This window comes from Rutilus rutilus, assembly GCF_951802725.1.
Source record: "Rutilus rutilus genome assembly, chromosome: 15".
Taxonomy (NCBI): domain Eukaryota; kingdom Metazoa; phylum Chordata; class Actinopteri; order Cypriniformes; family Leuciscidae; genus Rutilus; species Rutilus rutilus.
In genome coordinates this window covers 25,861,639-25,877,918 of record NC_140220.1, presented here as the reverse complement: position 1 = coordinate 25,877,918, position 16,280 = coordinate 25,861,639, and the positions used below count along the sequence as shown (strand labels likewise).

General features: G+C 38.0%; 1 protein-coding gene across 2 annotated transcripts; it reads left to right on the top strand.

The window, feature by feature from the left end:
- The first annotated feature begins 609 nt into the window (after positions 1 to 609).
- Positions 610 to 14,392, top strand: ccm2 (CCM2 scaffold protein). 2 transcript variants are annotated; one of them, XM_084432930.1, is made up of 10 exons: positions 610 to 1,115; positions 5,343 to 5,519; positions 6,894 to 6,977; positions 7,062 to 7,245; positions 7,383 to 7,513; positions 9,600 to 9,735; positions 9,936 to 9,993; positions 10,077 to 10,218; positions 10,334 to 10,472; positions 13,175 to 14,392. In XM_084432930.1, exons 1-10 carry the CDS (start codon positions 1,086 to 1,088, stop codon positions 13,459 to 13,461), a joined length of 1,368 nt encoding a protein of 455 aa, XP_084289056.1. In that variant the 5' UTR covers positions 610 to 1,085; the 3' UTR covers positions 13,462 to 14,392. The 2 variants fall into 2 exon arrangements, with proteins under 2 accessions (XP_084289056.1, XP_084289057.1); XM_084432931.1 differs by lacking the exon at positions 610 to 1,115 and adding an exon at positions 4,386 to 4,576.
- Positions 14,393 to 16,280: the final 1,888 nt, after the last annotated feature.

Sequence of the window (16,280 nt, the reverse complement as noted above, 5' to 3'; positions counted from 1 at the left end):
GGAAACATAATTATAGTATTTGAAAGTTAGTACATATATACAAAATTGTATGCTTTACGTTCATGCACAATTTGCCCAATGACAGATAAAAGTGGTAATAAATATACTAATGTATATGTTCAGATGTGTATGTGAATGTATACTGATATGATAGAGATAGATTTCCCAGAGTAACAAATTGTTGTTTAATAAAGATATTACGTTATTATAATTCGTTTTTATCATCAAATTGCTTCAATTGAATTGAGTTATAAAGCCCTGTAATTCATTCGGAATACTCTTATTCATAACTCATTCATATATCTAAGCAGGTAACCACATGTTCAGGACTATGGGATGCGATTTAACAATAATAACAATATAGTAATGTTATTTTGGAGGTGGTATAATAGATGGAATATCAATAGACTAAAATAATTTGCTGTGGTGAATTTTGCATACGTCTATCAAAAAAAACATGCCACTTTATATATATTTAAAATAATCATTTTTAGCTGTTTTGGCATTTTAATTAAGTTATATTGTTTGAATTATATTATTTAAGTAATGTTGTGGCCCTTTAAGAAGTTTGCTGAGGCCCCCTAGTGGACCCCATTCCTCTCTGGCCCCAGAGCTACTGGACTAGATACAGAATTACTATTAGGTTGCAGTTGTAGTTAAAGACAAAGCACCACCTAAAACGCCATAAAATGGCCTAAACAATTTTTTAGGGTTAATGAATAATAACATAGGCATTTAGTTTGTAGTTGAATGTGTTGATGAGGTTTTCTGTTTGTCTCGCAAAGCACTGTGGGTAGACGCCCTACGCCCAAAATGGCGGCAGGATTGAAAAGTTTGCTGCTGTTTTTGTTTTATTTTATAATATTTGGTCGGTCTCTGTCCCATTTTGAATAAGTCCCTATTTTTACCAGGCTAAAGAAGGTTAGTCGTTTATTTCCTATCCCCGAGCACGTGATTTGGATCGTTGGTTTGTTTAGTTTAGATCGGTAAAGCGCCGCCGTTGACGTGTATGAGGCAGATGGCACTGAACTTGTGGACATCACTGCATCTAATACAGTTAAAATGAAGAGCATTTGTACATAGAGATGGAGGATGATGTAAAGAAAGTGAAAAAGGTAAGTTAACGTTGTAATGTTACGAGAGTTTACACGTGTATGACCAGCAAAACTGGACTAGTAGCTGAAAAGTGTTGACCTAACCACGGTTAAACAGCTGCAATAAAGCTCTTCAGCCTCTTAAAAACACTCGGAATTTTTTTAATACCTCTTCTGATATTAAGAAGTGTCTCTACCAGTTCTCTCGTGACCGGACTGGATTTGTATGTAAATTGCTGGTGGTTTAGGTTAGTCGTGGTACAAAGACGCGCCACTCAAGATAAACACAGACTGCGATTTCACTGCATTTGTGACAAAAATCTGTCATTCTTCTGAGTTTCTTCATGGCTTTCAGTATCGCACTCTTACCTCTGTCTGAGATTTACAGAGCCCCCCTATGGCCACGTAGAAAAATATTTGAGATGTGATTATCTGTACCCGTCATTTTCTAATCTGTAACGTACTCGGTTTATAAAAAAATTCTTTGTAATCTGTACAATCTGTTGCTACTCACGAGTTAATAAACTGCACCCACAGATTTGCAGCATGTTCATGTTGTTTAGAAACTGTCTCTACTGATTTCTTTAACGCATATGATCCTAAAATAATATGGATTTGCCTTGTAATATATAAAATAAACAAACTCCCCAGCATTCAGTACATATGTCACCAAAAATTACAAATAAGACACTAAAGTTCGACAAAAAATATTCTTAGGTCTTTGGCAAAATAATATAGATCTTAAGCCTAATATTGTAAATGTAGTATTACAAGAATATATATATATATATGTAGCCTGTGTGTGTGTATGCTGTCAAATTGTCAAAAGTTTTTGTTTACATAATATATATATATGTATGTATATGTATATATATATATATATATATATATATATATATATATATATATATACACACACAGATATATAAATATGATAATATACACACATAGGCCTACTATGTAAACTTTTGTTAGATGCGATTAATCGATTTGACAGCACTAATATGTGTTTGCATGTTTATATATATATATATATATATATATATATATATATATATATATATATATATATATATATATATAATTTATTTATTTATTTTTAACAAAATATTTTTCTTAATATTATGTATAGAATATTTTTTTATTAATTTTAACATCTAGCCTATGTTTAATTAACTATTCTTGTTTTATAATTCATCCCATATTAATTAGCCCTATTTAGTGAGCAGTTTTCTAAATTAAGGGAATGACTACAAATCTGTTTGTCAATCTCTGAGTACAAATCACAAAATCGAAGGTACAGTTTTTACAAATTTGAAAATGAGGAAACCATTTATAAACCGGGAGCACAGATTATTGGACCTGAAAAAATCTCTGGCTCTATTGGATCTCATCTATCCGATGATTAATTTAATAAGCCTACAGTAACGGCGTTATCTGATGTGAGGAATGGCAGGATCACAGACAGGGTTTTTTTCATGATGTGACCTTTCCTATCCTATCAGCGTTGTATGGTAGGGGAGGTGTTTCCAATCCATGCCGAGCTCAGACTTTCCTCCTCATACGCAGGGGAGAATGGAGGGCTGGGCTCTCCAAAGATTCAGACAGGATGCGACGCCCCCCTGTGTCTGCCTCTTAATCACCACTGTTTCTTCCCCTCAGTCAGAGAGGTCACACAACATCCAAATAAAGCAAATCATTTGACATCCACTAGAGTTACAGTCCGTTTTGGGATGGGATGTTGTGTGATCTTTCAGAGGTTTGGATTTTAGTACCTTATATTGAATGTTTTGGTTGACTGATTGAGCTGAGAGGATAAGTTCCCCCAAGTGGCCACAAGCTGGAGCCATTAAGGCATTTACTGTCAAAGTCAGTGTAAAAGAAAAACTATAGATGGGTCTGTTTGGCCAGTTTGTTTTCATTAATAGCCATTTGAAAACCTACTGCAGATCCACAATTAGAGTATGTAATAGTTGTATAATTGAAATGTTGGTTTGTAAACCAAGAAACATGCGTTTTATAATAGGCCTAAGTATTCATTTTTTTGTTACCAATTGCTAATGTAAACACAAGTACTGATACAAACCGTTTTTGTAAAACCTAAAATAGACAAACATCAAACTTCTATAGTATCATTCATGTTTGCATATGCACTACTGTTCAAAAGTTTGGAGTCTGTAAGATTTTTTTAATGTTTTTCAAAAAAGTATTATGCTAACCAAGGATGAAGTATTATTTAATCTATTTTAAAATATCATTTAATCCTGGTATGGCAAAGCTGAATTTTCAGTAGCCATAACTCTTCAGTGTCACATGATCCTCAAACATCTCTCACTAGCTATGTTGTTTACCGTATCGATGTTGAAATCAGTTGTTGCTTCATTTTTTTTGTGGAAACCATGAACCAGGATTTTTTTGTTGAATTGAAAATAAAAAAACAGCATTTATTTGAAAGAACTTATGTAGCATTATAAATGTCTTAGCCTACTCTTTAACTGTAACTTTGGATCATTTAGTCTGAACTTTTGAACAGCAGACAGTGTATGTCTTTTTAATCCAGGTGAGGATCACCTGTGCACCTTGTTTCCTGAAATTTCATCAGGACACAGACTCATGAAATGTTGATGTTCCTGTAGTGTCTCCTTCCTTGGCTGTTCAATAATTTAATAAGTGAGAGAATTAGGCTCGTCTCAAACAGAATATGTCTTGGATTTATTGATGAAAACAGACATGAGAATATTCCTGTCTACATGGGATGTTTTTGAATACCTTATATATAAGGGCTCCTCCACCTTGTTCAGGCCAAAGACCCCTTGGTGGATATTAAAATGGAGCCAGGGTCCCTGTTAAATACTGTATTTGCCTTGCCTGTTTAAAAATTCGTATGACCATATTATGTATTTGTATTTAAGACATTAAATCTTTATTTAGTGTCAAGACCCATATATTATTATTTTACAAAATTCATCATAATGTGAAATTTGGCTTTACCTTTAATAGACTTTTAGACTGTATTATTAGACTCTGAATGGCATAATTATTTTTGGCAGATCCTCTTTATTAGCCTACTTCCTACCCAGCCTAGTGTTTTGCACCTAAATAATTAAATTCCATATCCATGTTAATATCCATTTATGCCATAATTGGAGATCAACTTATTGCAGGGACGACAGTTTCACGTACCTTTTTAAAGTTTGTTTGAGTGTATCATCACAGGAAATGGCGGTTTCTGCTCTTCCTGATTGCATGAACTATAGCTTAAGTCAGAACGTGAGCGTTTGTGTGTGGGGACGCGCGTGTGTGTCGTGGGGTGTGGTTTCTCTCGCTTCTTTGAGGGAGTTGGCCCCGATCTCATTTGTCACTAGCCACATGCGACCTGTTTCGAAAGCAGCATGCAACAGTAGTCACCTGTTGTAGAAGACAGCTGTCGCACGTCGCCCGTTTCCATTGTGTCGTCGTAGTGGCTGGTCATGGAGACAGAGGTAGGGCTCGCAGAAATCATGTTACTTTTCTAAACGTAATTTCAATGTGCAGTTTACCATTACACATCCTCAGACTTTGAAAAACAATGTGGTTGCTTAAACATTCGGTCCGCCTCCAGTTTTCAGCCTTAACTACTTTCAAGAGACTTTTCTGTTGGATAGCAAGAAGCTGACATTAGTGGTTGGGTTTACCACAGATGAAATAGCAGTCTTTTTCCATGGATGTCGATGTCATTATGCTTTGCAAAGGTGTATGGTTTCATAAAAGCCCTCAAGCCAATGTAGTGCCGAGACTAGTTGGTTATGTTATTGTTGTTTGTTTTTTTAAGCCAATAGTGTATTTGATTTGGAAGGACAGCACGTCAATGCATATATTTCATTGATTATACTGAATGTTTTAATGTATAAGATACTTGTTGAGTCAGCACAACTTGGGATGGTTTTAGTAACAGTTGCCCCATCAGTCCAGATCACAGAATTCAAAGATGTTGTCAGTGGAATGTTACCGGGTGTATATGTTACCGGCAAAGTGTGTAATCTGGCATTCTAGGTAATGTATAGAATTAGGTAATGTATTTTTGCCAAAAACCATCAGGCATTCTATACAATACCGGGATTTCACACTTTGCCGGTAACATTCATTTCGGCATAGCAAGCCACTGACCAAACGCATAAAATTATGGTCACACTAAAAAAAGCTCTTGTGTTTTTGACTTCCTCTGGTCGTGGTGTGATTTCCTCTTTCTCTCTTTCTCTCTTTCTGCAGCCAGGTATTGTGTCTCCATTCAAGCGAGTGTTTCTGAAAGGAGAGAAGGGGAGAGATAAGAAGGCTCTAGAGAAGTCCACTGAGCGCAGGGCCCTCCACACCTTCTCCCTCTCTCTCCCGGACCACCGTATCGACCCAGACATTCTGCTCAATGATTACATTGAGAAGGAAGTTAAGGTATTACTCGCCTTCTAATTTAGGTTTTTCTGTTATGTGCTTATATTTTATTGTTTTGATTAGGGTAAAAAAAAGCTTCAAGTTAGAGAAGAACAACTCCTGAAACTGCATTCTTACCAGTACAGACAGCTAGAAAAATTCAATAAAATGGGAAATGCAAATAAATGCTGCTTAACAAATAGTCATGCATAGTTAACATATCAAATTGAAAAGGCGGAGAATACACCTGTCATATATCTTTTGTTGCTGATTTCAAATATGATTCGTCCAATCAAAATCAAGAGCATGAAAATGAACTCATCCCTCGGTTACCCTTAATATTCTTCTCCTGAATTCAAGCGCTTCATTTGACAGTAACTGCCACAATAGAGGGTATGCGCGTGACGTCACGGTCGGCCGGAGGGACTGCAGTTACGCCCACTGAGTGGCAGAAAGACTGAGCGGCTGCATTGGTTTTCTGCGTGAATGCTGCGAAAACATACAAAACACATCTAAAACGGGAAGGAGCTTTGTGACTATACAACTAGATTTGACATGAAATCTGAAGTATATTTTTACAGACTGCCGAAAGCTACAGAACAGATAAGCAAATGGATCGCTGGAATTCATAAACTACTGGACTACAGCCAGTGAAAGGTGGATTTGCAGTTATCATTTTGTGTCAATATGCTGAATTTAGGGGTAAAATCATACCCTATATATTATATTGTATTGTTATATATTGTATTGAGTACTCATCAATTAAATATTTACCGTCTTATATTCTGCATGGATGTTTTTAAATAAACACTGAAAAAACGATACTATAAGTTTTAGTGCTGGACGAAATGATGATATATAACACTGATATGAGTGATCACCCAGATATTGTATTTATATAAAGCGCTCACATGCAAATTTGCTTTATGTATTTCCCTGGTGTCGAAATCAGGGACATATAAAATGTCAGGAAACACGATTCCTGGCTGCATGTCAATATCCATGGATCACTGGATCTTTGGTAAGTTGTAAGGAACACTATATCGAGACCAACCTTTAGTTTAAACTGATAATCGTTTGTTTTACTCGCGTTTTCGCAGTTTCCCCTATTAAATCCAGTCACGCAGAAGCTCTTTTGCCACTCTAGTCCGGCTGAGGGGGTGTGTTCCGGCAGGAAAGTGACGTCAATGCATACCCTCTATATACTTCCTAAGTAATTGATATCACAACTCTGGATCACATCCTGCAGCATTTTGTTATTATTATCAAATCTCCACCTAGTCAACATGTGGCGTCTCCCAGGGTTGGGTTCTCGGCCCGCTTCTATTTGCTTTGTAAAGTGATCTTGTGTTCTAGAAAGGCTCTATACCATTATTGTTGTTATTACTGTTGTAGTATCTGGGACAGCTGACCTCAGTTCCTGGATATCTGAATCCCTCCAGTCGCACAGAAGTTCTGCAGCTTATTGACAATGCCAGGGTAAGCGTGACAGGCAGAGACTGTGCCTTATTTTGCAATTTAAAGAGATAAATTCCCATATTGCTTCTCTTATGTCTTTTTCAGAAGTCTCATCAGTTGGCAGGGCAGCTGACATCAGAGCAGGATGCTGTTGTCAGTCTGTCAGCATACAATGTGAAGCTCGTGTGGCGTGACGGAGAGGACATCATTCTTCGCGTACCCATCCACGACATTGCGGCTGTGTCCTACATCAGAGACGACTCACTCCACCTCGTGGTGCTAAAAACAGGTACACGGTCTTGTAGTCAACCAACAAGCATTACACAAAAACTAAACAAATCAGAACACAGAAATGATGACTATTGTTGGGCTCAGGATAATGTGTGAAAAATAAGCATGGTTTTTTCCTTACCGTTTTGTTTGCAGCTCAGGAGCCCGGTGGGTCCCCGTGTCATAGTACAGAGATGTCAAAGTCTCCCACTCTAAGCTCTCTGTCAGAGAGCGGGGCTGTGCTTGTGGAGGTGTGCTGTCTGCTTGTCCTGGCTGTTGACAACAAGGTTGGTTTTAATCATTTAAAGCTACAATATGTCATTTCTTTCGCCGCTAGTTGTCGCTAACCTCTTACAATAACAAAGGCGTAGGTTGATGACGCATTAGCGGAATTATGGTGTCATGATGGATCTAATAATGTTTATGGATGAGTGAATACATTGATGTTTTTAACATGACTGTTGTATGAAGCATGGCACGATTGCTAATGAAAGACAGATATCAGCGCCACACGTGACTCCCGCGGATATAAAGGAATAAGGACATTTCATTCTACCGAACTACCCGCAAGTGCTGAATAATACTCACACAGGTCAGTTTATTTGACGAATGAAACTTGTGAGGTAACGCAGCGCTGTTTCACTTGGTCTACACCATCACACTAAACTGCATTTGAGTGTGTTGAAAGTTGTAATGTTATTCTATGTGTTAGTTTGTCTGTATGAGACTAGCAGTAAACTAGATCAACATTAGAATAACATACTGATCATATTCTAACATTTCATCATGTTGAGCTATATAACATTGATTAGTTTTATGTACATTTGCTCACCTGTAAAATAAAGTACACGCAAGAGCGGGGTCTCTGTCAAGTGGAAGTTAGTCGTGGACGTGGAGCTCTCGGCATCTCGAAAACGCCACGCTGATATTGATCCTCGTTTTAGTTCTCCTTTTGTCCCAAAGTCTGCTTGTTGTGGTCCATAATGTTCGAACGAAACAACAACAGCGTGAGCGTACCGCTAGAAGTAACGCAGTTGTCCACGTCTGTGGCCATGGTTACTATGGCAGTACTTGCGGAAACCAGGGATAACGCGGATATTACGTCATTGACAGGCGACAATGACCAGGGATGAGCCATTATTTAAAATTGGAATTACTCTGAAATTACTGGGAACTTTTGGGATATTGTAAGTACACAACTGCAGGAAATATCACACTGTGCAAGTAATTTTTGATATTTTATTACAAAAATCTTACATATTGTACCTTTAAAGGACACCTATTATGCACCTATTGTTTTTTTATAGTTTTTTTTTACCTTACCTTTAGTGTGTAATATAGCTGTTTGTGCGTGTAAATGAGCTGCAAAGTTACAAAGCACAAAGTCCATGCCAAAAGGGAGTGAATCACTCCAATAGAAAGCACTTATCTGAAACACTCGGTTTTAGTCCTGCCATTATTTCCGTGATTTAGCTACGTCACCATGTTACACAGTTGTGGAATGTCCCACACAGTTGTGCGCCTACTGGCTGCTTTGCCCCACCCTCAAATGATTCTGCTATCTTGAGGCGATGCTGTTTTTATTTTCAGCTGCTTATGAAGCCTCAGCTTAAGCTGAAACCCGATTATGGTAAGGGGCATTACCATTTCCAGCACACACTCTAAGCAGTAGACTAATCACAACAGACTGGGCCAGATGACCAATCAAAGCAGACTGGGCTTTTTGGAAAGGCTGTTTTAAACAGACCAAAACTAAAACAAAGTGTTTCAGGCAGAGGGTGAAAAGAGGTGCTGCAGCAATGAGCAGTATGAGAATTTTTTTTTTTAACTTTAAATCATGTAAATGTAATCTAGACTAAATTATTAACATTTAAATAAGCATAACATGTGCACTTTAAAAGGGCCTTATTTTTATTTGAGAACAAAGTGCTTAAAGGGATAGCTCACCCAAAAATGAAAATGCTGTCATCTTTTACTCACCCTCAAATTGTGTTTCTTTCTTCTGCTGACACAAAAAAAGATATTTTGAAGAGTGTGGGTAACCAAATAGTTGATGAATCCCATTGACTTCCACAGTATTTTATTCCATACTATGGAAGTCAGTGGGGTCCCATCAACTGTTTGGTTACCGGAATTCTTCAAAATATCATCTTTTCTTCATGAGGAAAATAATTTTATGACAGAATTTTCAGCTTTAACATCTGGTTTAACTTGCTTTGATAAACCATACAGAATTTAGTTTTTGTTTAAACAGTATCTTTCAAGGCAGTTTATCGCATAAACTACAGATTTTCTGAAGGTTGTTTTCTATATGTTACCTCAGATAAAAAAACAACAGCAGTGGTCTGATTATCATGAGCTCTGGTTTTGCAGGCTGCAGCAGAGGAGCTCTGTCTTCTACTCAGTCAAGTCTTCCAGATCGTCTACACAGAGTCTACCATTGACTTCCTGGACAGGGCCATCTTTGATGGAGCCACAACACCCACCAGGCATCTCTCAATCTACAGCGGTGAGTGTACAACAGCTTCATCATTTTGGGATTTTCCAGTAAATTTGTTCTTGCCCAAAACCACAGACCACAGTCAGTTTCACATCACTATTATTTCATCTGGGCCATATTTATGTTTCCTGGAGCTTAGTCTGTGAAATATTGACCTTGTAGCAAAATGAAATAATTCTAAATATTTCCTATGTTTTGTCCAATAAAAGAGGACTCCTCGAGCAAAGTAGATGTCAAAGAAGCGTTTGAGACGGAGGCAAGCACATTGTGAGTATTGCTTCAACTGTTCTCTGCGGTCATGTGCTACTTTTTCTGTTGAATTGAGCAATCATGTTTTTGTCCAATCTCAGTTCGTTCCAGAGTTCTCTAGAGGCGGGGCACTCCTCTAGCCCCTCCCCCTCCTCCACCCCGGCCTCACCACAAACCAAAACAGCCAGTGAGAGTGAACTGAGCACAACAGCTGCTGAACTGCTACAAGACTACATGACCACAGTGAGTGTATAAAAGTACACCTGGATGTCTGTTGTTAGTTTCTCTATCTTCAGAGTTCTCGCATATTACATGTTTAGTTTTTACACTGTTGTTTTCCTGTCATCCTCTGCAACAGTTGAGGACGAAGCTGTCGTCTCAGGAGATCCAGCAGTTTGCCACACTGTTACACGAGTACAGAAACGGAGCCTCCATCCATGAGTTCTGTATCAACCTGCGTCAGCTTTATGGAGACAGCAGGAAGTTCCTCCTCCTTGGTTAGTTACATGCTGGGCTGTTCAATTGGTCTTTTAGTGTTTTTTTATTTTATTTGTTTTTAAATGAAAATTAGAAGTGTTGCTTTGGCAGTAAATTTAAGTTTAAAGCTATGTTGAAAAATACAAATAAATTAATGCTAAATAGAAATATTTAAAACAAAAAATTAACTTAATAAAACGTTCAAATTAAAATAACTGAAAATATGAATCAGAAGCTTAATTCAAAATAATAAATTAATAAATGCTATAATCAAACTGAAAAAAATACTATATTTAGTATATACACTCACCTAAAGGATTATTAGGAACACCTGTTCAATTTCTCATTAATGCAATTATCTAATCAACCAATCACATGGCAGTTGCTTCAATGCATTTAGGGGTGTGGTCCTGGTCAAGACAATCTCCTGAACTTCAAACTGAATGTCAGAATGGGAAAGAAAGGTGATTTAAGCAATTTTGAGCGTGGCATGGTTGTTGGTGCCAGACGGGCCGGTCTGAGTATTTCACAATCTGCTCAGTTACTGGGATTTCGCACAACCATTTCTAGGGTTTACAAAGAATGGTGTGAAAAGGGAAAAACATCCAGTATGCGGCAGTCCTGTGGGCGAAAATGCCTTGTTGATGCTAGAGGTCAGAGGAGAATGGGCCAACTGATTCAAGCTGATAGAAGAGCAACTTTGACTGAAATAACCACTCGTTACAACCGAGGTATGCAGCAAAGCATTTGTGAAGCCACAACACACACAACCTTGAGGCGGATAGGCTACAACAGCAGAAGACCCCACCGGGTACCACTCATCTCCACTACAAATAGGAAAAAGAGGCTACAATTTGCACGAGCTCACCAAAATTGGACAGTTGAAGACTGGAAAAATGTTGCCTGGTCTGATGAGTCTCGATTTCTGTTGAGACATTCAGATGGTAGAGTCAGAATTTGGCGTAAACAGAATGAGAACATGGATCCATCATGCCTTGTTACCACTGTGCAGGCTGGTGGTGGTGGTGTAATGGTGTGGGGGATGTTTTCTTGGCACACTTTAGGCCCCTTAGTGCCAATTGGGCATCGTTTAAATGCCACGGCCTACCTGAGCATTGTTTCTGACCATGTCCATCCCTTTATGACCACCATGTTCCCATCCTCTGATGGCTACTTCCAGCAGGATAATGCACCATGTCACAAAGCTCGAATCATTTCAAATTGGTTTCTTGAACATGACAATGAGTTCACTGTACTAAAATGGCCCCCACAGTCACCAGATCTCAACCCAATAGAGCATCTTTGGGATGTGGTGGAACGGGAGCTTCGTGCCCTGGATGTGCATCCCACAAATCTCCATCAACTGCAAGATGCTATCCTATCAATATGGGCCAACATTTCTAAAGAATGCTTTCAGCACCTTGTTGAATCAATGCCACGTAGAATTAAGGCAGTTCTGAAGGCGAAAGGGGGTCAAACACAGTATGGTGTTCCTAATAATACTTTAGGTGAGTGTGTATATATATATATATATATATATATATATATATATATATATATATATATATATATATATATATATATATATAAATAATCCTAAAATAACACTGGTTAAAAGGACACTTGCTGCTTCCTCATAGTAGGTATAGACGACTAGCGTTTTATTTAAAGTGAAATCAAAGTAGTCAATTCATATTATTCATCTTTAAAAAAAAATTCTCTGAGGTTCGCTTATAAGAATATATATTTTAATTGTATTTAAAAAAAAAAAGTAATATAAAATGTCACAATTTGGATTTTCCACCCTCTCGCTGACACTTACACCGTGTCCTAACTACACGTGACGCGCGATAAAAGTTATCTTTTCCATGTTAACCAGAGTTTTTGTCCTAACCACGACACGCGACGATTCTATTTTAGAAACGATTTCTATTTTTCTGCAACGTCGCGGCTGGAACAACAAACACAAAGTGTGGCAATGATAATCTCAGGTACTGTTTATGTGCTTTATTTAATGTTAAAAGCATCTAATGTGACTTTGAATATCATTTAGTGCTCCAGCCTGAATACTGGATAATTCACCTCAGATCTTGAAATTAGTAGTAATTTAGTAACTCAGTAGCCTATGTATTTGAATAATGTTTAAATGTTGTAATATTTGTGAATTTGATTATGTAGCCTACTTATCCATTTTCTTGCGATTGCCGTCAAGATTACTCTGGTGATGTGCACTTGACGCGAGAGCCCGCCCACACGCTGTTCTGATTGGCTGTGGGTTTTGATTGATTTTTACTAGTGTGGACAGACAAATTATTTGTCACGTGAATCTTATCGCATCGCATCTGGTTAGGACACGGTATTAGAATTACATTTTTTTTGCTGCTGTATCTTTAAGACTTATATGTGAGCGTTACATTTATATATAAAATGAATAACAACCAATAGTTTGTGAGTTTGCTGTCATGTCCAATTTTGTTGCCGCTTCTTCATCCTTCAATAACGGCTTCTTTCAGGTTCAAATGATTCATGCTGAAATTTACATCACAAATTAAGATCAGACTGTCATTTACTTCCCAGAAAATAAACAGCTTCTTGTACAGTTCTGAAACTTACAGAATGTCTAAATAGTACAAGCTCCCATCAAAACTTGCATTTGTTCTTACGCACCGGTGTTGTAGAATCTCTTCATTTGTCAAATCTATTCCTCTTTTCTTTACTCCAGGATTGCGGCCTTTCATTCCTGAGAAGGACAGCCAGCACTTTGAGAACTTTTTGGAAACCATCGGCGTGAAGGACGGCCGCGGCATCATAACGGACAGTTTTGGCCGCTACAAACGCACAACGAGTTCTGCGTCAGACTCCACCACCAATGGAAACGGAGCTGCAGGCGGTTCAGATGAGGGAACGGCGACCTCTGAGGGTGACGAATGGGACCGTATGATTTCAGATATAAGCAATGACATTGAAGCGCTAGGAAGCAGCATGGACCAGGACGGTGTGTCGTCTTGATGTCACGGCACTCGGTCAGTGTGCTTTAGCCAATCACCACTTGAGAGAATCACATGGGCCGTTGGTCCGTATTGCTGTCCATCAAATCTGACAATGCTGGAGTTTGGATACTGTATGGATACTACTTCCTGGCTATCATTCTTATTTTTATATTTTGTGCCATATTAACACAATTGTGATTTTCAAGACCTGTGATAGAAGGATCGTCTTTTGCTGTGGACAGCAGTTTCGTTCCTCTGGGATGTTTATTGGCAGTATCTGCTACCACTAATGAGAAACCTTGTTGCTGGTAGATGTTGCTCTTTCACACTGATCTGAGACCAGTTTGTTAGTATCTCATTTAATAGTAAGGTGACTTCTGATCAGTGTGAAGAGGTTCATTCTACCTGGAGTGTGGAGCATTGCCTAGTGGCCTTCCTAAACCGTGTTCTGGATTGCCTTATAAGGTGTGTCGTAACCTGATGGAAGTGAAGTGCAGTATATTTCCTCCTGCACTGAAGTGCTAATCAAAACTTGACCCTTTTACACCTTTATATTATCTGGTCGATGTTTGTTTTTCCTCTAACATATATTTTTCACTTCTTTATATTTTCTTTCAGCCAGGATTGGTTTTAATTACCCAGTTATTATCATGTGGGTTTCTTCAGGTAGGAAATGTAGCACTATATATGTTTGGTTTTGATTGAAAACCTGGAAAAATTTGGTTATTAGACAAAGCCAGTTTTCTGGCTGATTGCAATATTCAGTACCCTGCATTACATTCACGTCCCGTCATTCATTGTATCCTCCTCAGTTTTCGGTAATCTAACATTGTGCCTTGCAGGATCACTGATTGTATCATCCAACAGGGATGCAAGTACTATTCTGTAATCTGTACAGAATGTGACTGAAGTATGAATTAATTAAAAAGTGCAACACTTACGTAATCATTTATTGCTTTTTGTCTCATTTGAGCAACTACCAGAGGGGTTATTTTACTCCAGGATTGCGGCCTTTCATTCCTGAGAAGGACAGCCAGCACTTTGAGAACTTTTTGGAAACCATCGGCGATCATAACGGACAGCGTTGGCCTAGCCTACCAACTACCAGAAGGGGTATTTCACACAAACGAATGGATTTACCTGCTTACCATAACATTTTACAGTTTTTGTTGGGCTTCTTTTGGAACCTATATACTGTGCATTCTCAATTAGGCTTCTTTTAATCTGTTTTTTAACTATTGGTTGAGCAACATCACTGATTTGTTATTATGAAGTGTTGCTTTAGAACAGCTTCTTTTTTATGTTTAATGTGGAGTAGGAAATCATTTCCACTAAATCAAGAGTTTTGATTGCTGGTGGCTGTGTAACATTGTTGCCAGAAGGGGGCACTCAACATACTGTTAGAAATCCAGATTGCCCCTCATTAGCCTTCTGCAAAATTAATAATTTGCTCAGGGAGTTATAAATGTCTATTGAATAGATAGATAGATAGATAGATAGCTTAAAATACTCACATTTCAAACTAATGACCAATGAAAACCTTGACAGAAATAGACATTTAAGTAGAATCCCTGACATAAGCATAAGCCTGCTCGATTTATCCAAGTGTGTTAGTTATCACGCAACGATAAGGAGGATTAAAAGTGCAACAGTGTACTCTCTCTCTCATTAGTGCACTTTTACCTCTGAAACAAGAGGCCATTGCCCTGTAATGACTTTTTGGAGGTTACCTAGTGGGTTAAATTTGAATGGGCTAAACCTGTGCTTTAAATCTGCCTTTTTAATTATTTTGTGCTGGAGTCCTTGCCATAAAAGCAAGAACGACTGGCATTATCACATGGCTCCAGATCAAGCTTTGACACCCGGTCATAAAATCATATTATTGTTCCTCCCATCTCTCATTGGTGGTCCTTAAAACGACTGTACCAAAAGTTTATTCGAGCAGAAACCGTTAGCTTTATTTACAATATGCCTCTTGAATATGAACATGGCTGTTTTTAACATAACTTTGCTCACACAGCACATACTCGTAATTCCAGGGTGCAGGCATCCGTAAGACCCTCATTCCTCGCTGTAGCCAAAAAGAGCTGCTGTAGGGGCACACAAAAGGGTGTCAAAGGTCAGTATCCTGATCCGGAGATAACAAGGAGCTGGGAGCATATGTCATGTTAGATGTCATTACAGCAAGATCGCTGCATTGGAGACAATAGCACAGAGAGACTCGATCTCTCATTTGGGCTAACATTGTTTGGCGAATGGTGGAAGAGAATAGCTCTAAAACGGCTGCTGTCTTGTTAGTTTATGAAGGCTGAACAGAACTCTGTCCGCCTACTTTTTCAGCGGCCTTGTTTCTGGAAGGATTTTTCGAAAAGGATTTTTTAAAAGTCTTTGATAAACATTTATACATCATGAAGCAAAACAAACAGCTGCAAGTTGAATCACAAATTTGAATCAGACAAAGGTACAAGACTGTACATAACGGCCTTAATGAAGGAGAGAACTACAATCCCATGAAGCATTGCGAATTATATAACCGAATTAAAAAGTCTACATTTTTACATTTAAAGTGATTATATTTTATTTTATTTTATTTTATTTTATTATACTTGTGCTTTATTGGAGTGGATGGGCGCTAAAGAGTGTTTGATTCTCGGATTGGTGGAAATTGTTCCTGCGGAATTATGGGTAATGTAGTTTTGCTCTTAAACATGATTAATTAAAAAAATAAGTTGAAATAGTGCGAGTTGATGGCTTTAAAAAAAGCATTTACCATCGTTATCATTATAAATAAATTCCCCTGTGGAGAAAATGAATGGAATTTTTACTTCCGCAACTCGA